The sequence below is a fragment of the Mesoplodon bidens genome (assembly GCF_964165515.1).
Source record: "Mesoplodon bidens genome assembly, chromosome: 1".
Taxonomy (NCBI): domain Eukaryota; kingdom Metazoa; phylum Chordata; class Mammalia; order Artiodactyla; family Ziphiidae; genus Mesoplodon; species Mesoplodon bidens.
The window spans coordinates 51205062-51230299 of NC_138176.1; the positions used below are offsets into that span (position 1 = coordinate 51205062).

The 25238-nt window shown below is 39.8% G+C and overlaps 2 protein-coding genes across 3 annotated transcripts in view; one reads left to right on the plus strand and one right to left on the minus strand.

Annotated features, from left to right (window-relative positions):
• SHLD2 (shieldin complex subunit 2) overlaps positions 1–14159 on the minus strand; it is a 101855-nt gene extending 87696 nt beyond the window's left edge. For both annotated transcript variants that reach the window (XM_081240553.1, XM_081240552.1), the window contains exons 1-2: positions 14115–14159; positions 13000–13055 (exon numbers count right to left, since the gene is read on the minus strand). The gene's annotated coding sequence lies outside the window, so the exon portion shown is untranslated. The remainder of the gene's footprint in view (positions 1–12999; positions 13056–14114) is intronic.
• An 85-nt stretch (positions 14160–14244) lies between these two features.
• The window catches only part of GLUD1 (glutamate dehydrogenase 1), a 40758-nt gene continuing 29764 nt past the window's right edge, over positions 14245–25238 (plus strand). Inside the window, exon 1 of the mRNA XM_081232227.1 lies at positions 14245–14931. Within this exon, the coding sequence (XP_081088353.1) occupies positions 14478–14931 (454 nt within the window). The 5' untranslated portion in view covers positions 14245–14477. The remainder of the gene's footprint in view (positions 14932–25238) is intronic.

Here is a 25238-nt window from a genome sequence, read left to right on the forward strand (position 1 = left end):
CATAAAAACCTGGGAAAGGAGTGCAGAAAGAAAGAGGAATTAGAAATAGTTTAGATACAAGTTCAAAATTCTTACCTTCTGTCTCATCTGGGGCTAAGTCTCAGGGTGAGGAAAGGTGAGAAAGATCTCCAGTATGTTTGTGGGGAAGGGCCCAGAATAGAAGATAATTATGTTTCCCCTTCCCAAGTTATGGTCCAGGGAACCACAAGCCTTTTAGCAAAAGCTTGCAACTAACACTACATCAATGTAGTAGGGGAGCAATACCAATGACATGCCCAGACCACACTCCTGAAAAGCGACCTCAGAGTCCCAAGCATGCCAGCAAAATGTGGAAACCACAAGGAGTTTGCCTTGGGTCAGTGGGCCCAAAAGAGCCTGGGTTTAAGGAGGACCCAGCACACACAGACCCGCTGACCAGAGGCCATGGAAGCATCGGGACATCAGCCTCAGATGCAGAAGAACAGACAGGGCCACTCAAGATTAAGCCAGTACAAGGTACAACCTAGTAGTGGCCAAGGGCAGAGGATGGCACAAAGATGAGAGGCCACTTCCTCAGTGCCAGAAAATATTATAAGGCTTCTCTATAAATACCTTCCACCCCAGAAAAAAAAGGGGGGGGGATGTGAAAAAACTGAACATTTATCCAAAGGACTGATTATTTACCCAAGGGTCTGAGTAAACCTGGAATTAACTAATAAATTAGACCAGAAGGTACTGACTTTATCCTAAATTGGCAAGATTGTTTTCTATTACCCAGTAGAAATAAGAAGCTCCAGAGTTAAGGAAGTTTTAGTTATAGAGAAATAATGAAAGTTATGTTTGCACATTCAAATTTGTAGTTTACAAAATTTATGCCCGTTACACTTGCAATTGGGTTTCTCACTGAACAAAAAGTGAAAAGGTAAAGCCCTTGCCGACATAATCTACCTCTCCAAAATCACACTGGTTTCTGTCCATTCCTAAAATATGTCGAGGTCTTTCCCCTCTCATGGCTTCTCCACATGCTGTTTCCTTCACTTGTACCCATAGCTCTTTATATAGGTTGCTCCAACTCAGCCTTTAGTTTCAATGTAAATGTTTCTTCCTTGAAAAGGGCTCTCTGGCCACCCTATCTAAAGCAGCACAGCACCCTGTTACTTCCTCTCTAGCACTCCTTGCAATCTAGCTTCCCAAGCTCTGTCTTTGTCTGTCTTGTTCACTGCAGGCTCTGGTCAATAAGAGGTGCTCAATAAACAGTTCTATATGAACGAATGAATAATTAAGTAAAATGTGAGAGAGAAAATAAACCTTAAAATCTTCTAATAAATCTGAGTATTAAGGAGTTAAAAATTTTAAAGTAGACAACCACCACATTTTAACTTGGATATGAAAGTCAAATAAAAGACCATAAATAAGTTCCTATTTCCATTTTAAGAACAATGCAATTACAGAGTTTTACAAAGACAGTTATGTAAATTCATAGGGTGCCTTCTCCAGGCTAAAGCCATTTAAAACAGAAACACAAAACAGAAACACAAAACAGAAACAAATCCAACAAAGAATCAAGACAAGTTTCTTTTAAATTAAAATAAATAGGGACGCCCCTGGTGGTCCAGTGGTTAAGACTATGCCTTCCTATGCAGGGGGTACGGGTTCATCCCCTGGTCGGGGAGCTAAGATCCCACATTCCTCATGGCCAAAAAACCAAGACATAAAACAGAAGCAATATTGTTACAAGTTCAATAAAGACTTTAAAAATGGTCCACATAAAAAAAAATCTTAAAAAAAAATTAAAATAAATAAATAAAGTACATAGGAATAAAAGTTAGCCTATAAAAACAGTGAAGAACAATAGAGGCTGTTTGAATATAATGGAAGGTGCTTCATACTTTTATGGTTCAATAATAATATATCAATTCTTCCCATATGAATCTATAACTGTAATGCAACTTTAAGTAGAATACAAAAGGATCTTGTGTGTGTGTGTATTTACAATGATCAATATTAGACATACTTAAATATGTAAATAACAACATAAGTTCCAGCTCTCCAAAGTGATGAGCAAGAGTCAAGCCAACTTATCCTATGAAAACAACTAAAAACACTAGGTGAACTATAAAAAACAAATCCTTAAAAGTCACTAAGCCATAACAAGATAGTAAGGAATTACCTAGTTAAAACTGTAAGAGAAAACCAGGAACCTACAGTAAGTTAGCAATGGAGCTGCTTTTGATCTGAGGGCATTTGATCATGAGGGAAAATATAAATTTTTGTTTGATGATGTCATAGGGTATGAGGAACACAATTCAAAGCACAGGACCCACATAAAATGATGAGTCTAGTAAGAGAGTATCCCCACAATAATCTGTAACCCTAAAGGGCAACACCCTCACGCTAACAGTCATCTGAAAGTAAACCCCTATAACCAAGGTCTGCACTGTCTCATGGTCCCGGGAATTACAAACCTTGGATTAAGGTGGCACTTTGCCTGACCCCAGGCACCTATAGAATATAACATAAAAAAATAAAAAGTTGCATAAAAAGAATAGGTAAGATACACAGAAGATAAAGTGAGAGATGATAGAACTGAGTAGAGACAGTATTTGAAGAGGTAACAGTTGAAAATGTCATAGAACTATGAAAGATCCCCATCTCTAGAATCAAAAATCACATAGAACGAACATACAACAGAGGATATCAGTAAGGCCAATGAAATGGTCCTCTGAAGAGACGCACCATCTGGTGAGCTGCCCCACCTGATCTCTTCCCATTTCTTCTCCTGTTTCTCCCCCTCCCCCCCCAACACATATACTCACACTCCAGCCACAGTGAACTATGACAGTGCTACCTAATTCATACCATTTTGACCAGGATTTTCTTTTGTTTAAAAAAAGAAAACACTTGGACCACATTTAGAAGGGGGGACAAGGATATTATAAAGATACATATAAATGAGAAATGAAATTAAAAACGGAAAGTCATCTTTCTGACCAAGTCACGTCATAGGTTTCTGGGCCAGCATTTAGATTGGACATGGCAGGCCAAAAGGCACTTGCTGCCCAAAGGCACCTTCCTGAAAGGCAACCAAGCATCTGTAGCCTGAGGGACAAGGGATTAAAGTCACATGACCACCTGAAAGCATGTCCTGCTATGAGGACATAGCAGTGATCTTGATTAAGATCCATAGTACAGCTACAGGTAATTTGGCAAAAAGTATGTTGGTCAACATGATAATTTGGCTGAAATGAAAATCAAAAATAAATATACCTGTACCGACATTAATTTCTTAGTTTTGATAAATGCATCGTGGCTATATAAGATGTTGATAGTAGGGATAGATGGTCAAAGGGAACTCTGTAGTATCTTTACAACTCTTCTGTAAATCTAAAATTATTTCTAAAGAAAAATTATTTCAAGAAAAATTATTATGGGCTTCCCTGGTGGCACAGTGGTTGGGAGTCCGCCTGCCGATGCAGGGGACACGGGTTCGTGCCCTGGTCCGGGAGGATCCCACGTGCTGTGGAGCGGCTGGGCCCGTGAGCCATGGCCGCTGAGCCTGCCTGCGGCGTCCGGAGCCTGTGCTCCGCAGCGGGAGAGGCCATGGCAGTGAGAGGTCCGTGTACCACAAAAAAAAAAAAAAAAGAAAGAAAATTATTATAAATAAAAAACCAATTTTCAAAAGTGGAAAAATCGAAAATACCTAGTCATTGTTTTTGTTTCTGTTTTTCCAATTACAGTTTTCCCCCACTATGCGAAAGTAGAGAATTCCTCTGAAACCTTTCATAAGCCGAAATGGTGTAAAGTGAAAAGCAATTACCTTAGGAGACATCTAGCTAATGGATGCACAAAATAAATTGAGATAAAGCATAGATGCACACAGGAACAGTTCAAAGCTATGGCTGTTTGATGCTGACATGCTGAGTGTGGTTCCTGAGAAGGAGCTTGGTGGTGCACCGTCTCTATAACAGCTTGGCTCCCTTCAAGACAAACACCGAGCGCTATTTTTGCTTTTCACCTTTTTCATAAAGTGAAAGTCCTCTTCAGATTTCATTTAGGTACTGAAAACCGGTACTAATGTAGGTCTTTCATAAAAGCGAAGTGGAGTAAGGTGAACTTTCCAAAAGTGGGGGATACCTGTATTCTACCTTAATTACATCATGGAGTGCTTTTATGATCCTAGATATATATATTTAAGCATTATTCTTTCATATTTCAAATTTTTCAGGTGTTATCCTACTTTTTAAAATTCTAATTGATTTTTTTTTTTTTTTTTTTTGTCTGCACTGTGCAGCTTGCAGGATCTTAGTTCCCCAACCAGGGATTGAACCTGGGCCGCCTGCAATGGAAGTGATGAGTCCTAACCACTGGACTGCCAGGGAATTTCCTGTAATTGATTTTTTGCCAGTTATTTCTGCTTTCACTGATAACTATAGAGAAAAATTAGAAAAACGTAAATGTTCCATATTGAGAACCAATATGAAAAAATTGTGATTTAGATTAGAAACAACATGAATCTATAGAAATAGGTTAGGAATAAAATCTAAGCAACCATTGCTATCCCATCTAGCCTGTTGCTGAGTTCAGACACCAAGAGCTGGGTCAGTGAAGAACACCTGTAGTTAAAAAGGTATCATGGACTTAGGGGTAGTCCTTCTGTTATTCTCATTTGTACACTTTTTCATTTTTCTCTAAGTAAATGTTAAAATAAATGGAAACCATAAGAGGCAAGGAATTGGAACTTCTCAGGGCTTGGTTTTTTTAGTTTTTCCACTTAAACTTTTTCTAATTAATTTAAAGCCAATTGTGATTGCTTGTTGAATGTGGTTGGGTTCACTATTCTGGGGTTTGTATTGTATTTTTTTTAATATTTATTTATTTATTTATTTATTTTTGGCTGTGTTGGGTCTTCGTTTCTGTGCGAGGGCTTTCTCTAGTTGTGGCAAGCGGTGGCCACTCTTCATCGCGGTGCACGGGCCTCCCACTATCGCGGCCTCTCTTGTTGCGGAGCACAGGCTCCAGACATGCAGGCTCAGTAGTTGTGGCTCACGGGCCCAGCCGCTCCGCAGCACGCGGGATCCTCCCAGACCAGGGCTCGAACCCGTGTCCCCTGCATTGGCAGGCAGACTCTCAACCACTGCGCCACCAGGGAAGCCCCCTGTATTGTATTTTTTTTTAAAGGCAGAAAAGAATATGAAATTACAGAAGATAGTCAAAGTCTATAATTCATTAAAGTAGACATAAAGGGCTTCCCTGGTGGCGCAGTGGTTGAGGGTCCGCCTGCTGATGCAGGGGAACAGGTTCGTGTCCCGGTCCGGGAGGGTCCCGCATGCTGTGGAGCGGCTGGGCCCGTGAGCCATGGCCGCTGGGCCTGCGCGTCTGGAGCCTGTGCTCCGCAACGGGAGAGGCCACAGCAGTGAGAGGCCCGCGTACCGCAAAAAAAAAAAAAAAAAGTAGACATAAAAATACCAGATAATTATTATTCAAAGTAATTTCATTTTATACCTGACCTAGAAAAAACACATGAAGGATAAATATTTGCTTTAATTTGAACATTTCATCAGAAATACCCCATGCTCTTGAAGTCCAGATATTTGTTCTTTCTGTACTAACACCTTTTCACCGATACTTCATTCTTTTTTTCTTTTTCTTTAAACAGCTGACTGGAATTTTCAGTGTGTATGGCTGGCAGATATCAACTTCTAGAATCTAAGATGTAATCCCTTTGTGTTTCTTTGGTTTTAGATGGCCCTACAAGAATGCAATCATAAAGATTCTACAGTTGATGAAGACGCTGTGGAGGACAAAACTATGTAAAGGGCACCTTTACATAGCTAACCCATATATCTTCAAAACAGTCTTATCTCAAGCTGTGTTTCTGACAGTATGTTACTGTAACACAGACTATGATGAGGCTGTCATTTCCAACCTTAGGACAAAGATAAGAAGAACTTCTAATTTCAACATAAATGCTAGATTAGTCATCTTAATTTAAGCCATTTGCCTATGTGTTACACCAATGACAATAAGTTACTGATGGCAGCTCCATCTGAAAATCTGTTGAAATCATTTGAGCACTTGATATTTCATTATAAACGCCAGATTTTTCCCCCAGAAGTTGAGGATGGGTTCCTGTTCTGTCCTCTTGTGTGGCAACAGAGCAAACACCACAGCATGGAGTTATTGCCTCACAAGCTGTCAATGGTAAAAAGCTGTTCAAAAAAAGGAGGCATAATCTTAAAACTATCATCATTATATAAGGTCTCAAAGGGAACTAGACTCTGCAAATTTCTCAGTGTAGAGAACATGAAACATAATGACGATAGTTTCAAAGGGAACTAGAATCTGCAGATTTCCCAATGTAGAGAACATGAAACCATAAGCATCACAATTCCCAGTGTCATGGTTAAGAATGCTTCACCCCTCTTAAACTGTACTTGTATTCTAAGAAAATGTATTATCACAATAAGATAGCATGGAGAGGATGTTATTTTTGATGGCAAATACGGTAAACACTGTTGGCTGCCAACTGAACAGTTATTCCTTCCACAACTTTCCCCCCTGCCAGCAGAGCCTGCCTATACTTCAGAAGCTAAAAGTGCCAGAAAGTCCTCTTTCTAGCCTCCCTTAGAGCAAGAGCATGGGCAAATAACCAATCCTAGCTACTGGGGCCTAAGAGAGCTGAGCTGGCTGGCAGGCCTTTGGAAAAGGTTTTCTTCACCAATAAAGAGATATGTATGGGAGGAAACTGCTGTTCTTCTTCATAATACTTGGTTGTGTCTGCATGTGACCCCTGGAATCACTGTAGCAATCTTGCAACCATGAGGAGAGATATCACCAAGTTGCTAAAAATAACACAGAGACAAGCCCTAGGTCCCTGAAGCAATGGATCACTAAGCCCTGTACCAACAATGAATATCCTTGCCTCTGGACTTCTTGTTGGATAACAGTTACTAGTTAGTTTATGGCTTTAGTTTAAGCCATCTTTATTTGGATATTGTTACTTGAGGGCCAAAGCATCCTAACTAACAAAGCTAACGAATATCTGTTCATTGCATGCTATCCAGATCAGGAAGTTAAATTGTTGCTACTTAGCCAACTCCAGCCTTTACTGTTACTTGAAAACTGGGTTGGCCTCTGAGTGGGTATCCAGTCAATAGACACAACCAAGCCAAAGATCGGGAGAAGGAAGGATTTATTACTACTTGAAGCAAGTAAGGAGAACACCTGGGATCTTTCCCAAAGCAGTGTCTCCCAGAACAGCAAAAGTGGGGAAGTTTTAAGGTAAGGGTACCTGCATATTCATGTAGGCACTTGAGCACAGGAGAATTTGGCATAACACATGGCCAAAAAAACACAAAACAAAAACAAACTGGGGCAAATTGAGGGAAAGGTCAACAGAGTCCAAGCTTTAGTGTTTCGAAGTCAGGAGGGTCAACATCATTCCGTCCTCCACCTGGATGGGACTTCAGTTCCTGCAGAACTCAGATATATTATTATGTATATCCCCTGAGGAGGAACTAGGACTCTGCTTTATCACTGCACTATTGTTTGCCTTTTCTCCGTTCCTGCATTCCCTCAGTTCCCTTAAGATCATAATTACTGAGACTTGTTCAAGGGCAAGCATTGTGGCCAGGCTTAGATCACAAAATGGCTTCTCTTATGTCAAGAAAACCACTCCTGGCTCTCCTTCTCTAGCGACCCCTTAACTTATCTGCTTACATTACCAGTGTCTCTACCTTAATCCCTACTGCTTCATTCATGTTCTTCTTTTCTGCCTTTCACTAAGGAGCAAACTCAGTATAATTATACACACATCTATGCTTCACAGTAAAGTCTGTTTCTTCTGCAACTTTCCATCATGGCCAATGGGAAGGTACTTTTTGCTTCTCCAGTATATTTTTCAGTTATGTTTGCTTTTAACAGCATCAGAAATGTGTTGCAATTTTTAGCTTATAATTTCTTTCTTTCTTTTCCCTAATTCCATATTGAAATCACAACTGATCTAAAATTTCCAGAGAGAAAATGCTAAAGATAGAATAAAGATTTGCTGTTATAGAGGGTCATCCACATAGATCAATAAGTGGAGCTGAATGGTGAGGCATCTTGAATAATGAATAACTGAATGTACTATCCTTTTTACCTATAAGGAAAGCAAAAAACCTAACATCAATTTAAAAAAAGAGAGACAGAGACATAATGAATTACATACACGTGAGTTCAAAATCCTAGCTTAGAACAGTTAATTTTTAAGAGACCTCACTTGTTTCTTGCATGCTGTGCTTAAAGGGACAAAGAACCTACTATGATTTTTCATGTTTACTCATAACAGGGAAAGAACCCTTAAGCAAGAGCTGATAAAACCTTTGTTGAATATTATTCAGCAACACAGCAAAATGAAACTAGCCAAACTAGCCAAGCAGATATACCTGACAGTTGATTTATTAAGAAAAATAAAGTTTTTTAAGAGGAAAAAGACTACAAACCCTGAAAATTTCAGATCCTTTTCTTGGATATAGTTTCTTTTCTGTTTTTCTGCTTATTACAAAAACATACTCACTAAAGGGGAAAAAAAATCCAAAATTACAAACTTTTCTGAATATCCATCAGAAGCACACAAGCAAATATTAGAAAAAATTATCCTGAAAACTATGGCACAAAGACTTGAAAAACAATCCATGATGCACCAAAATTACCAATACTTGAATAAAAAACAGAACTGGAGATATTCATAACAGCTGTTTAAGCCAAACTGTTATGATGATCAAATTGCTTTTAACCAAAATATACACTACCCTGTATTTTCAAACCATGCTGTCATTTATCTTCAGGCCTTTGTAAATGGTCTCCCCTCTTTATGGGGTACTCTTCTCTCCCCCACACTCATCTGGCTGATTAATGAGGTACTGACAAGCACTTGAGAACTAAAACCTATTAAAATTAATAACGTGGGGGGACTTCCCTGGTGGCACAGTGGTTAAGAATCCGCCTGCCAATGCAGGAGACACGGGTTCGAGCCCTGGTCTGGGAAGATCCCACGTGCCGCAGAGCAGCTAAGCCCATGCGCCACAACTACTGAGCCTGCGCTCTAGAGCCTGCGAGCCACAACTACTGAGCCCGCGAGCCACAACTACTGAAGCCCATGTGCCTAGAGCCTGTGCTCCACAACAAGAGAAGCCACCGCAATGAGAAGCCTGCGCACCACAACGAAGAGTAGTCCCCACTTGCCACAACTAAAGAAAGCCCGCGCGCAGCAACGAAGACCCAAAGCAGCCATATAAATAAATAAATAAAAATTAATAACATGGGGACCTGATTTAAATAAAAAATCAAGATTTTTAGTTCCTTGTTTTAAAAGCCCTTTAAAAAAATTAAATATTTGATTTGTTATATCATTTGGTTTTATTATATCATTTTTAATATCCAGATAGGAAAATTTATGTCAAATATGAACTAAACAACTCTATAAGAAAAACAAAATTCTGATGTCTATTAAATTCTTTCTAAGTTCAAATTCACTATTCACTCTTAAGGTAAAGTAGTCCTGAGATGAAAGAGTTTGAAAACTGATATTCTATGTAATAGGTTATTCATTGCAGCACCGCTGTAACTTCAAGATATTGGAAACAACCTACACGTCCATCAGTAGAATAGCAAAAATAATCATGGCACATCCATACAATGAAGAACTATATAACAGTAAAAAAAGAGTAAGGAGCAATTACGCAATAAAATAAAACACATCCAGATTGGAAAGAAAGAAGTAAAACTACCTCTACTTGCAGATGACATGATCTTGTATAGAGAAAATCTTAATGAATCCACTACAATAATTATCAGAACTAATAAATGAGTTCAGCAAGGTCGAAGCATAAAAGATCAATATACAATAATCAACTGTATTTCTGTATACTTGCAATGAATAATGTGAAAATGGAGTTCAGAAAACAATTCCAGTTATAATAGCATCAAAAAGAATAAAATACTTAGTAATAAATTTAACAAAAGAAGTGCAAAACTTATATTTTGAAAAGACAAAACATGGCTGAGAGAAATTTTAAAAGACCCAAATACATGAAAAGACATCTCATGTTCATGAATCAGAAGATATAATATTGTTAAAATGGCACCACTCCGCAGGTTGATCTATAGATTCAACATAAAACTAAAATTCCAGCTGGCTTCTTTGCAGAAATAGACCATCTGATCCTAAAATTCATATGAAAATTCAAGGGACTCAGAAGAACCAAACAACCTTGAAAAAGAACAAAGTTGGAGGACTCACACTTCCTGATTTCAAAGCTTATTACAAAGCTGCACTAACCAAGACCCTGTGGTACTAGCATAAGGACAGACATATGGGTGAGTGGAAAAGAACTAAAGAATGCAGAAATAAACCCTCACATCTAGGTCAACTGATTTCAAGAGAGTGTGAAGACACTTCAGTGGGGAAGAAATAGTCTTCTGTTGAACAAATGGTGCTTATCCACATGCAAAAGAATGAAATTGCATTCTTTCCTTACTCCATGCACAAAAAATCAACTTGAAATGTAAAAACTAAAACTACAAAACTCTTAGAAGAAAACACAGGTGTAAATCTTCACGACCTTCAATTAGACAATGGTTTCTTAGACATGACACCAAAAGCACAAGCCACAAAAGAAAACATTATAAGTTGGACTTCATCAAAATTCAAAACTTATGTGCTTCAAAGGACATCATCAACAAAGTGCAAAGACAAGCCACAGAATGGAAGTAAACACTTGCAAATCAAATATCTGATACAGTATTTATATCTAAAATATATAAAGAACTCTTACAAGTCAACAATAAAAAGACAATCCAATTTAAAAGTGGAAGAAGGATATGAATATACATTTATTTTTAAAATATATATACAAATCATCAATAAGTACATAAAAAAGATGCTCAACATCATTAGCTATCAAGGAAATACAAATCAAAACCAAAATGAGTCACCCCTTCACACCAGATAATAATGAGTGTTGGGGGGCTGGGATGAACTGGGAGATTGGGACTGACATATATACACTACTATGTGTAAAACAGATAACTAATGAGAACCTACTGTATAGCACAGGGAACTCTACTCAGTACTCTGTGGTGACCTAAATGGGAAGGAAATCTAAAAAAGAGGGGATATATATATATACGTATGACTGATTCACTTTGCTGTACAGCAGAAACTAACACATTGTAAAGCAACTATACTCCAATAAAAATCTGCAAAAAAAAAAGTGTTGGGGAGAATACAAAGAAATTAGAATCCTCTGCCTATAGGAATTAAAATGGTCCAGCTTATGTGGAAAACAGCTGGGCATCTCCTCAAAAGATTAAACACAGACCCAGCAATTGCACTCCAAAGTGCATACCCAACAGAATTGAAAACATCCATCCCAACAAAAACTTGTACAAGAATGTTCATAATAGCATTACTCACAATACCCCAAAAGTGGAAATTACCAAATGTACATCAAAGATGAATAGATTAAAAAGAGGGCTATAGCCATACAATGAACACTCTTCAGCCATTAAAAGAAAAGAAATATTGATACATGCTACAACGGGGATGAATCTTTAAAACATATGCTAAGTGAAAGAAGCCAGTCACAAAGAACCATTTTTAAAAAAAAATTTTTAACATCTTTATTGGAGTATAATTGCTTTACAATGGTATGTTAGTTTCTGCTTTATAACAAAGTGAATCAGTTATACATATACATATGTTCCCATATAGAACCATATATTGATTGCATGATTCCAGTTAAACAAAATGTCCAGAACAGACAAATCTAGAGACAGAAAGTAGAAAGTATGTACTACCTTTCCAAATTAAATTATTTTTAAAACAACTATGTTGTTCCTATATTTATATGCTGTCTTTCTAAATCCTAAAATAATTCTAAAATATTTTTTAAAGCACTTGAAAGCACAAACACATGCTATGAATCAAAGAGAAAAGACCTGGAATTTTGAAACAGCTAAGGAAAACTCATAAACCTTAAAGGCAGAAAACCAGTTGTCTTTGTTGAATGCTATCAAATGACCAAAATTCCCTTCAAGTTAAATTCTAGCCTCCTTTTGTTTTTAAATTTTTATTTTATTTATCTTTTATACAGCAGGTTCTTATTAGTTGTCTATTTCATACATATTAGTGTATACATGTCAACCCCAATCTAGCCTCCTTCTGAATGGAAATTTATAATCAATAAAATTTAATTTGAAAAATATCTGTATATTTTATAAAGCAGTCATCAGTGTAAAGTTGAAACCCACTAGACTTTACATCACAGTAAATAATTTTAAACTAAATGCAACAAACACTTAAAATACTTCTTGGAATAACAGAAATAGCATAACTTGGAGTCAGATACACGGTTTGAATCTTAGCGTGCTATTTACCTTCTAGGTGATCATCAACAATTTGCTTGGTCTCTGTGAGCCTCAGTTCACCCTCCAGATAAATCAGGAATTATAATACCTACTTCAGAATGAAAAGAAACATTCCAACTACTTACTAAATGGGAAGGTGGGGGTCAGGACAGTGTTTGGATGATTCCACTCTTTTTAAAAAATCTATCTATACAGTTTGATTTTTTTTTTACAACTTGTAATAATGATTTTAAAAACTAAAAAATCTACTTTAGGGGTTCTTTTAGAGATATTTCGTAAAACATCTACACATAGGAGACTCTCCATTAAAATTTCCTCACTCCTTCCATAGCCTTTCTACCTTCTTGAATTCAGGTGAACAAAACTGGGAAGAAGCAAAGTTAAACATTTATTTTCCTGAAGGCTACAGTTATCAAGAAAGAGATAAACAAGGGCCATAAAACTAAGCTTTTAAACCACTTTCCTCAAAACATACCTAAGAATTTAATCTGAAGGGGAAAAATTTCCACATTTACTGATTCTAATCACTTGATTTTGATACTTTGTATTTGCTTGTTGTTGTTTTTGCAATATAAAATTATGCTATCAAGTGAAAAGGAAATTTAGTACCTTAATAATTTGACCAACAAGACAAATTCAGGATTCAGTCCAGAGAATAGTTATCACTGAAAAACACAATACAAATATACATCATTTATGTAGCAATTAAGATAATACTAAAAAAAACAGATAAAAATAAGATAAGCTCCGCCTTTTTTGCTTTGACAGCACACTGAGTAGATGAATGCAATTTAGTTGATCTAGGTTATCACCTAATACTGTACAGAACACTGTGAGAATTAAAACATTCTCTTCCATATGCTAATAGATGAATAAAGTGAATGTCAGGAAGCAAAATCGTTTTGCAGGTCAAAAAAGTGCCATTTTAAAATCACAAAAGTACACTGGGACCGCTAAAGCTGGTTATGCGGCCTTTGATAGCTTGTCTTAAAAACTGAGTCATTAGACTTTTACAAGCATCTAATGTATAACTTTAGCATTTCTCATCAAGTATGTGTAAGTACATAATTAAACCCTCATGTCCTTTAACGTTTACAAATCCTATTCTGGACCATTAATACATATACTACTGAGAAACAATATCCGGGAGTATTATTGCATTTCTATAGTGTCCTTGTTTTTAGACTATTTCAAGAACGTATCTCTGAAATGGGGAAGCACACTCAGTAAATATTAGAAAGATACAACGATTTACGTAACTATTTCATCTCAACCTCATTGAGTGGTTGAATGGAACAAAAGTAAAAACTTAAAGTGGTGAAAGTCAATAGGTAAGGGATTCCCCAGCTCCCAGGCTTTCTCCCTTCCACTTCCTTGCAAGCCACTTCAAAACTCCAACTCCGATGACAAGAGTTCTTCGAAGTCCCAGCGGATAAAGCCAAGCTCTTAGCCCGGCCTCCAAACGCTGCTTCTCCGGGCCGCCCCAAGACAGGCGCAGGGGTGGCAGGATGGCTGCCCCGCGCCCGAGGGCGCGCGGGCGGAAAGGAGGGACACCCATGACTCATTCGCCCTCGGCCCACCGCCAGACCGCACCACCTTCACCCGCGCGCGGTCCCGGGACCGGACTCTCAGCGCCCCCCAGAGGCGGGTGGGCCCCTTCCCCAGGGAGACCCCCCTCCCCCGGCAAAATACCCCCCAGGACGAAGCCCGGTCCACGCACAAACCTGAGACACCTGCTCCCCGCAGATCCCGGAAGCTTGTGGGATTCCCTCGCCCCGCCCCTCGCCCTGCGAGCATGCGCACCAGGACGGCCCGCGCCTGCGCGCCCCCGAGAGCTCCCGCCGGCGCACGCCGCCGCCCCGGCTCCCTGGGCGGCGCGCGCCCCCTGCCCTGCAAGTCACAGGCGACGTTGGCCCACTGCACCCTAAGTCCGTCCTCCCGTTAGGCGGCGAGCGCCGGAGGGGAGGGGACAGCCAGGAAGGCAGGAAGCTGCAGCTTAAAAGGGCAGCCCGCGCCGGGCCCTTCCTCCCTCTGTCCGTCCCCGGGCCTGTGAGAGCGCCTGCCTCCGCGGCCTCCGTCCTGCCGACATGTACCGGTGCCTGGGTGAAGCACTGCTGCTGTCCCGCGTCGGGCCCGCAGCCCTAGGCTCGGCGGCGGCCGACTCGGCCGCGCTGCTGGGCCGGGCCCGCGGGCAGCCCGCCGCAGCCGCCGCCGCCCCGCAGCCGGGGCTCGCGCCGCCCGGCCGGCGACAGTACAGCGAGGCGGCGGCCGACCGCGAAGACGACCCCAACTTCTTCAAGATGGTGGAGGGCTTCTTCGACCGCGGCGCCAGCATCGTGGAGGACAAGCTGGTGGAGGACCTCAAGACCCGGGAGAGCGAGGAGCAGAAGCGGAACCGGGTGCGTGGCATCCTGCGGATCATCAAGCCCTGCAACCATGTGCTGAGCCTGTCCTTCCCCATCCGGCGCGACGACGGCTCCTGGGAGGTCATCGAGGGCTACCGGGCCCAGCACAGCCAGCACCGCACGCCCTGCAAGGGAGGTGAGCCCCTCGCGCCCTGTCCCGCGGCCCTGCCCCGCCCTGCCCCGCCCGGCCTCCTGCCTCCTGCCTCCGGGTCACGGCTCGACTCAGCCCCGGCAGGCACTGTCCCCCTCCCACGCTCCCCGCTCCCTCCCAGCCCCGGCCTGGGATGTGTCAGGCTCTGGTGGATAGTGAATTTTCCGCCCTGTCCCCACCACGTAGTTGGTCCATCCCCCGCGAGCCGTCATCCCCGGCTTATGCTTGTTGATGCTGTATGCAGAAGACACTGCATCGCTCTTTTGACCCTAGCGACTGTGACGAACAGGGTGGGTCTTGACGGAAATCACTTGTAGAAAAGGAAATGACTGGCCCATCAGATTGTGCCTCTACAAGATTTTGTGGGCTTCTATGACTCAAGCGAACGCAAACCACGAAATAATTGTTTTCGGATTTTTTCACTTTGTACAACAGTGACAGATGATACAGGAACAAACAAAATGAATTGCCTTTTAGGTTTGAAATCCAGAGTTTTACTAACCAAATGAATTTATTAATTATACTTTGATCTTTTATTAAATTACTTTCCTACTCTGGCAGTTTCAGTTTTGCACACACAGAAAAGGTAATACATGAGCAGTGTAACATCTGACAAACACCAGGCATCCTGACAGTAAATCTAAAGGGTGTAGACTGCAGGACAGCCCGCCAGCCAATGGAATGGAATAGCCCTGGGGGTGTGTACTGATCCAGGCTAGCATCAGATTTGAGCTTGAGGAAAAGATAAAGTGCTTGAAGAAAGGGGATGAGTCGGTTAAAATTTGATAGTCACCAAGTTATCCTGTAGTTTAAACTTTTGAATGTCTGTAGATTTGGCTTCTTCTGCAGTCAGATTGCCTTCTTTGAGCAAATAAAGGCTCCCCCCCACACTTATCCCCCCTTAAAATCGCACAGTGCATCTTTAATAGTGCTTAAAAGTAACGTGGCAAAACCATTTTTTTCTATTAAAAAATTATGTAGAATAAAGGCCCGAGGAGGTAGAGTCTAGCTGGAGGTTGCTTGGCTAATAAGCACAGAGGATGTTGGACTAGACCCTTTGTCTCAGTAAATCTGGTCCAGTGTTCTTTTATACCAGCTGACTTTTAAGGATGATTTTTAGAAATCTCTCTAGCAGAAAAATTTGAGCTCTGCTGGCATTCTTAGCCCAGGAACAAAGGTTGCTTCAAACTACAAAGGTAAATGATTTACCGCTACCACTTGCTAAATTTGCATTGACCCCACCCACTTCTAGGACTTAACCTTTAGAGCTTAATTATCCTCTAGCTCTCAGTTTACTCTTCTAAAACCAACTTTTGAACCGCTTTGACCTCTGGTTTCCCTTTCCAGCTCCAATACCACATAAAACATATACACTGTCCATCTACAGCGCCTTCTACATCGCCTTCTTCCTATCCACTCCCTTATTCTCTAAACCAAGAATACAAGTTCAAGCTCCCAAGAAAAGCAAAGATGCTGGAAGAAGAGGCAAAGTTAGCAAATATTAAATTGCAGTGTTTCTTTAGAATGGACATCAAGTTTATATACTATCTTGTTGGCAGTATTTTCCAGTTGCTTAAAAGGTATGCAGCGAAACCAGTCAATTTGTTTTCCTGCAGGATCTGACTTCGTTTCCTTGAAGTTCTTTATATTATTCTGTTCTTTCTATGCCAGGCCCTCTCCTATCATGAGTCACAACTCCACAGACTCACTAAAGCAACTAAAGTTTGCCCTAATTTGTTAGTCCTCTTCCTGTTGCCACAGCAGTTTTATACCAAAATAATAATAAACCTAGCAACAAATTGCATCAGCTACAGAAAGCACTGTTACTGTAACACTTGTTCCTACTAGAACGTAAGATACAATTCTCTGTTCTATTTATCCCATTTACAAGAAGGCTTGCTAGTGAAAGCACTACTAAATCCCAGCATATTAACAGAGAAGCGGAAGTGCAACTAATAAATAGTAGCAAGCATTGCAAGATAATGTGAAAGAAAATCAGCCTCTATAAAGTGATAAATTTATTATCTTAAGAAATTTGAAAGACTTTATGGGGAGAAAAGGATGGGGGAGGATCAGATAGCTATGCAGGCTCTTCAACATATTTTGGGAGTGCTTAAGATAATGAACAGTATACTAAATAGATGATCAGCAAAATTGGGGTACTGTAGACACCCATGCTTTGCGTTCATGACACTCTGGGATTTTCCTACCCGTTTATCACCCCCATCTTGTTGCAGAGAATATATATTCCAAGAGGGACTTATTTTCGCTGGGTTTTTTTCCCTCTAATTAAACAGTACAAGAAAGTTGTTAACCTCCTTGGTCTCACTCTAGTTTTAGAAATATAGCATATATTAGGTGACTGTGATTTTTTTAAATGCTTTGGATAAGCCATGCAAACTTACCCTCCTAAGCACACTTTGCTCTCCCCATCCTAACTCAACTGCCTTCTTGACCAACTTCTTTGAGTTGGGGGGGACCCTTGTCTGCTCCTCATCATCCTTTTCCCAACCCTCAGCTTTCTAATCTTTCATCAATAGCAACCGTTCACCTGAGTTTTCCAACATAAAATTCTCAAGGTTGTAGCAAAGCAACAATCTAATTTATAATATGGGTAAGGGAAACAGGTGGTTTTAAGACCTGAGGGTGGCTGATGTGTACTTTATACTGAGTAAATATTTAATAAGTAAATATTTAATAATACATGCTGTTTTTGTGCTTCTTTTCCCACATAACCATATTTAAATGAACGCAGTAGATTTGTATCTGTTAAGGATTTGCAAAAGAGTGTGCTTCATGCTCTGAAAGGAAGTTTTAAGGGAGGCCTTAAAAATATTTTCAGCAAAGATGAACCTTGTGGGAATTTGCTTTAAGAAGACTTTCAAAGGTTCTTATGTGTTTGAAAACATTATCAGTGATTATTCCTGTTAACTTTTTCAGAATAAATTCTCTGTATTTTATTGGCCCTGGTTCGACCTGAGATTAATATACCTTTTTAGAAGGAAATTTATTATTTAACTCATTGGGGGAGAAGTAGAGAGATTGATGATAGCAATTCATTGATGTAGGAGTCAATTTACTTTCTATTCCCTCCTGTCCTCCCATCCTCCACCCCCCTCAGGTCTTCAGATTAAAAATGTTGAGTCCAAATTTCCTGTGACTGATTTTTCCTCTTAGAACTTTCTAAAATTATCATTTAAATAAAGTTGATGGAATCCTGATGCACTGACCTAAATCTTTCATTTAACTGCAAATATCAGCACCCCACCCCCCCAAAAAAAGTGTACCTTATGTTAACCCATTGACTTGTTTTTAAGAGCCAAAATGCAAAAAAAGAAACAGTAGGAGATAGGTGGTCTTTGTTCTTGTCTTTGGGCGGCAGGATACAGGGGTTGGGGGCAGGGCAGCCAGCTAAGGGTTGGAGTCAGTACAGTATTGAAGTCCCCCTCGGCCTTTGGGATCTAAGTTTGTGGTAAATGGTAGTGCTTCTTGAGAAAACACTAGAAAGTACTGATACTGTGGTTTTTGTTTTTTTTAACATCTTTATTGGAGTATAATTGCTTTACAATGGTGTGTTAGTTTCTGCTTTATAACAAAGTGAATCAGTTATACGTATACATATGTTCCCATATCTCTTCCCTCTTGCGTCTCCCTCCCTCCCACCCTCCCTATCCCACCCCTCTAGGTGGTCACAAAGCACCGAGCTGATCTCCCTGTGCTATGTAGCTGCTTCCCACTAGCTATCTATTTTACGTTTGGTAGTGTATATATGTCCATGCCACTCTCTCACTTTGTCACAGCTTACCCTTCCTCCTCCCCATATCCTCAAGTCCATTCTCTAGTAGGTCTCTGATACTCTTTTTAAATGAGACATCCTCTGCTTTCACTGGAAAAAAAAAAAATGTTTCTTACTTATTTCTCCTATGCTGAACTGACAACCATCAAAACAGGTAACTTTGAATAAATTCACACTATCTAATATTTTTAGAATGTGAGTATGTGTCTACATCTGCTGCCACAAGGTAAATGTAGTCTTTGTATATAAATTTAACTCAACCTGGAAGTTCAGTTAGAACACAGGTAGTTTATGTTTTCTATCCTCTAGCCCTTGGCCTCGAGTTATTGTTGTTTTTAATACTTTTTTAGTTAAATCTGAATTGCGTTGCTGTTATAAAGGTATTCTTATTTCATGGGAGCCAAATGCCCTCCCCGAAAATACTAGGGAATGAAGAGCTATGATAATGGTTGAGACCTGTAAGCCAGGTTGTTCTTCAGTCTTCCTGTCACTTTGTGTGAATTCCTTTAGCTAGTTTGCTTTGGCAGTAAAAACCCCATATGCAGGAAGACAGACCCTTACTGCTCACTTAATATGCAAAGGACACTTTTCAGGAATTGGGGCATCAAAAATTGGAGGACAAACACCAATAGTACGTATCAAACTCCAGATAAACTGACAATGTTTAAATTTCTAAGAAATGACTTAGATTTTATAACTTATACAGTGGGAAGAAACTAGCTTTAGATTATTGGTGATAATTTAGATTGCTTAGGAAAATTGTTTCTTATCCAATTATGTTAAAGATACTGAGGGCTTTGCCAACAACCAATAATAATTAGGTTGTTATAATGTAAATAATAAAGGAAAAAACCTTTAATATCACTTGAATGAAGCACATTGATTCATAAATGGCCCATAATTGCTCTACCCAACAAACCCCTGTTAAAATACATACGTATGACTCAAATGTTCTAATAATAGTGAAAGTTGTAAAATGAAGCAGCCCTACTCCCAATCCTTTCCTACAAGATAACCGTGAACAGTCTTAAGTCCACAGCTATTATCTAAAACTGACCTAGCTATTCAGATGAATCAGTGTTTTCCTCTTTCCAGAGGCAGAAATTATTGCAGATTGAAGTACTCACTATCAAGACTGAAGTGTTAATGTATGAAATACTACTGATAAAGGCAGGACAGGTTTTATGAAGGGCAAGAAGACAATCTGGGAGAGGGCTGCTCAAGACATTTTTAGTTACTTTTCAAAAGGCAGCTGTACCTGGGAGAGTCTGCCTTCACAAAGGTCAACTGGCAAAACAAGGGATAGCAATAATAGCATTTATTGAGCTCTTACGTGTACACCAGGCATTTTGCTAAGAGCTTTTCGTGCATCACTGCTTTGATTCCTCAGAACAACCTCATGAATGCACTGTTGACCCGGATTTTCTGATGCAGATACTAAGGCTGAAGAGTGAGGTCTCCCTTAGCAGGGTTACACAGCAGTAAGTAGTAGGGTTGGGTTCAGGCTCCAGCCATCTGTTGCCAGCACCCACCTTCTTAGTCATTGTCTGGATTTATTCATGTAAAAAGTTACAAATTGTATCATGGAATAAGCACTGATTGAGAGTCATGTCATGCAGTCAACACAATGATTCCTACTACTTTGGATCGTTTGAAATTTGTTAATAGCTATTAGAAGACCTAACTTCTTGCTAGAAAATAAATGCGTTCACAGGTGATGTCTTTACCAGTCCCTTTTGTTGTGATTACTTAGGCAATGAAGGAACATTTTAAAGAGTTTTCCGTTGAAAGAGGTTTCAAGAGCTTTGGTGTTTAAACAGTTTATGTCGGCCAGAAAAACTCATTTCTCCACCAGAGTGTTATTTCATGTATCTTTATGGGTCTTCAGTGCAATGATTTTTTTAGCACTTCACAATATGTTTATTCTTTAGAGTTAGTCAAAACTTATTACTACTCAGGTCACTAACTTTTTTTTTTTTTTTTTGCGGTATGTGGGCCTGTCACTGCTGTGGCCTCTCCCGTTGTGGAGCACAGGCTCCAGATGCGCAGGCTCAGCGGCCATGGCTCACAGGCCCAGCCGCTCCGCAGCATGTGGGATCTTCCCGGACCAGGGCACGAACCCGTGTCCCCTGCATTGGCAGGCGGACTCTCAACCACTGCGCCACCAGGGAAGCCCAGGTCACTTAATTTTTTTTTTTTTTTTGCGGTACACGGGCCTCTCACTGTTGTGGTCTCTCCCCTTGCGGAGCACAGGCTCCAGACGCGCAGGCTCAGCCGCCATGGCTCACGGGCCCAGCCGCTCCGCGGCATGTGGGATCTTCCCAGACCGGGGCACGAACCCGTGTCCCCTGCATTGGCAGGCGGACTCTCAACCACTGCGCCACCAGGGAAGCCCAGGTCACTAATTTTTAAATGGCTTTCTTCTGGGTGTCTCTTCCTAAAAACTAAAAAAAGCCTTTGTTTATCATGAATTGCTATTCTCTTGATTGTTCTTGGAGAAAGTCTGTCTGACCTTCTAATTTTTCTAAATTTCTGCTTGGCTAGAGGAAAATGTGAAAGATGACACAAATGAAAATTACAAAGGTTGATTTTTCCCTTCCTGGAACCAGTCAATAAGTGACATAGTTGGAAGCACACTGGGTAATATGTTACTGCAACAGGAGTTCAAGGAAGATGCCCGGGAAAGACCATCTTGATTTGGAAGTAGGGAAGGCTGGTTAGGAGTTAGACTGGGGAAAGGTCATTTCAGATAGAGATGTCGTAGAGGGGGTGGCATCAGCTCAGGCAGGAGGTGGGACTGTGTGTTGGGATCATGAGGACAGAATATGTTTGTAAATAGTGAAAAGTAAGGTTTTATGGAATAATAAATATTTATGTGGTCTCTGCCCGAAGTTCCTAATACAGAGCTCCTAAAATCCTTGTAATTTCCTTAGTGATAGGGGTTCTGGGAGTATCCATTGTTCTAATATTTGGCCTTTGACTCCAGTTGCTGACAAGGAGCCCCTGAAACCCTTGTAATTTCCTGAGTTATGGGGGGTGGTAGGAGCATCCTATACAGAGTTCCTAAATCCCTTGGAATTTCCTGGGTGATAAGAGCACCTTTTGTTCTAATGAGGTAACTCTTGATGGGCTCCTGATTAGCTTCAGGATTCCCCTACAGGTAGAATATATGGAATAGGGAGTCAAAGATTTAACTCTCATCTGAGTCACTGGTAGAAAAACTGGTATCAGGGAAAGAAGTGTTACTAGGAAAGAGGATTGAATTTTGAAAATAAAGGGAATCTGGTGTAAAATGATCCTTAGGAAAAATGGAGATGCAGGCGAATGTTTTTCTCAATCTTACCCTTGCAAAAAAACAGTGTGGTGCCGGTCCCTACCTTGTCTCCCATATCCCTATAATTCTTCTCGTCCTCTCTTAAGATCCCTCTCAGATATCACCTAGACTTGTAAATAATAGATATGAAACTAGATATCTGAAATTTTGAGCCTTTACCTCTTTGAACCTTTTTATAACAAATTGTTGTCTTTTACTAAGTGTTATCCACTTTATATTCACCAATTTTACTAACATCATTTCCAGGACCTGTTTGGTATGAAGATATGACTAAGCTTAGTGTTATTATCAGAATAAGGAATCTATAAAACAAAAATTAACAGAATCCCCCTTTTAATTCATATTCTTTCCTCCATCCATCGGGCAGTAAGTTAAATACTTAAACACAAAACAGCTCTATGTTCTATAGATATGTATGTACATAAATACAGGGAAATGACTTGGAAGGTTATATATACATTTAAGTTGCCAAGAATAGTCACCCCTAAGGACTGGGGTCATAAGTGGTAATCAGGAGACATCAGCTTTTTCTGTATTTGAATTTTGAAAACGTGCGTATGTGTTACATAATTTTGAAATTTTAATGGAAAGAAGAAATATATTTTTCATTTCGTTTTTCCAACAGCAGCTAAACATTTGCTTCCCAGAAAGCTTAGTTTTTTGTCTTTTCAAAATGCTGAAAATAAATATTTTGATAATGGGTTAAGACTGTAAAGTGTTTTTTCCCTGCCTTCTTGCACGGAACAGTACATGGATACTGTCAAGCAACCCTTAGTTCCTGTACTAAATGCTCCTTCCTGGAGCTGAAGGAATTTTTGTGAGACTTCTAGTATTTTACATGGTCATTACTTGCTGGTGGGTAGGTACTGGTTCCTCACTGCTCCTTTCCCTCCTCTCCTCATTTTTAATTGTTATGCTCTTCTGTTGAGAGTTAGGGAATATTAAGTGAGAAAATAGGTTCTAATGAGTAAATGGCAAGTGTATTAGTGCATGAATTTTAAGAGTTCTAAGTCCTCTTTGCCTTTCTGGGGTTCTGTACTTGTGGTAGAGCTCTTGGTTATTGAGTAAATCGCTTCTGAAAAGAGACAATACAGTTGGAATTTGAATTTCTGGTCAGTAAATCAAACCCTGTTAAAAGATCCAGGTTCAAGTAACTTTTAAAACCCTATTTGAATTTTCATGAATGTGTTTAGTTAATGATTCATCATAAAAAACAATGGTGACTTAGTCGCTAGGAGCTTTTTTGTATGTTTTTGGGTTTGAGTCAGCTAGCAAAAGGGAGAAAAATTCAAGCTACTCAGTTGTGTTTTTCACTGCATCTTTTTCAAAGTAATCAGCTGGTGTGTTTTCTTTATCACCATAGCAACTTAGTCAGTTTTTGCTTTTGATTTTTTTTTTTCCTCCTAGAAAAACTTACTGTACACCAGTCTTAGGCTCTTGAGGGTAGTAAGGAAAATATTTGGGAATTAAGTTAAAAGGCTGAGAAATGTTTTGTGCTGTGTAAGTTTGCAGAGGTCTGCATTTCATTAATGTTCTTTTGAAACATCTGATTACCAGTTAGCTCAAAATAACTATACGTTAAGTTAATTCATCTGGAGAATCAAAGGTATGATTTCAAAGTTGTATCACCAGCCTTTCCTCCAATTTCACCAAGTTTGATAAATAATAAACATGGTCATGGGTAGTGTTTCTTTTTACTCTTGCAGCCGTGGTCCTTGAGTTTAGTTAGACCCCGTTGCTTTCTTTCCTTTTTTAATTTTATTTTATATTGGAGTATAGCTGATTTACAATGTTGTGTTAGTTTCAGGTGTACAGCAAAGTGATTCAGTTATACATATACATATTTCTATTCTTTTTCAGATTCTTTCCCAGATAGGTTATTACAGAGTATTGAGTAGTGTGTAAACGTTAATCCCAACCTCCTAATTTATTCCTCCCCACGAAACCCCATTTATAATGACATCAGACCTGTGGTCCACATCTGTATAATCACCCAGTTCCCTTTCTAGTGTACCCAGCCATGGACTCGTGCTTTCCATTGGAAGCATCTACCTCCATGATTACATCTGTCGTTCAAAGATCCTGTTGATCTCTTCCCAAACAGTAGCAATGCTAGTGTCAGCGTAGGCTCTAAGACTTTAGGACACCAAAAAACTATAATATCCTCTTCTCCATTTTTGAAATAAAAGTTGTTCCTTCTAGTTTCTATCCCTGTGCCCCATCCAATCCCTGTTGGTCTTGCTTACCTTTAGCCTTCTGTGTCACAGAAAAGAGGGAAAGGCTTGGTTTTATAAAAAGTGAGAATGTTCATACTGCAAATAAGGTCCTTCTTGCTTCATTTTGGTTTAAAATGTTTTAAGGTTTTTTGGTTTTCTTTTATGCATGTGGGTATTTGGCTTTATTGAACGACTTTGTCTTCATATTTACTATTCTTGATATACAGTAGGCATTCAGAAATGCTAGGTGTTCCCCTTCTTTCAGGACTTCAAAGTATATGTCACATCATTTTGTCCTTCATGTACACCAATTGTGCTAATACCTCCTCATCCGCTGAATTTACAAATTTATTGGAGAATATTGTCTTTTTTGCAGTCATATTCTTAGCATTCATTAGAATGTGGTAAAGAATTTTCAGGTGGCAGTATATTTTGAGTAATTATCTTTGGTTTCCAATCCCAGAGGAAGGAGAGTAACTAGCCTTTCCTTGGGTGTGGGTAATTCCCGTATTACTGGAGTCTGTACTAGTATATCTGCCAAATTCTGCACGTAAAAACATTCAAGTATCACTAATTAGAAAGTTAAAAATGAAAGCATATGTCTTCTTTAGCCCAGGCATCCCCTGCATTCATTTCTAGGTCTCTCACCCTTATCAGTTCCAGGGCTTATTCCCCTGACTCCACTACTTTCCTTATAGTGGTCCCTTGCCTCAGTTCACTAGAAGTCTTCATTGGTTCCTAACCTGCAGAAAATGCCTGTGGAGTGAGGTGATTTATGTAACTACTACTCTTCAGTGTCTTGCAGTTGACCTCTCTAAATGGGTGTGGCTAGGAAAGAAAATTTCACTTTACAGACAGGAATTCCTGGGTGCCATCCAGTGGAAACATGTTTTTTGTTACATGCAGTTTCTGACTCATATCATTCCAGGACTTCTGAAATAAAATA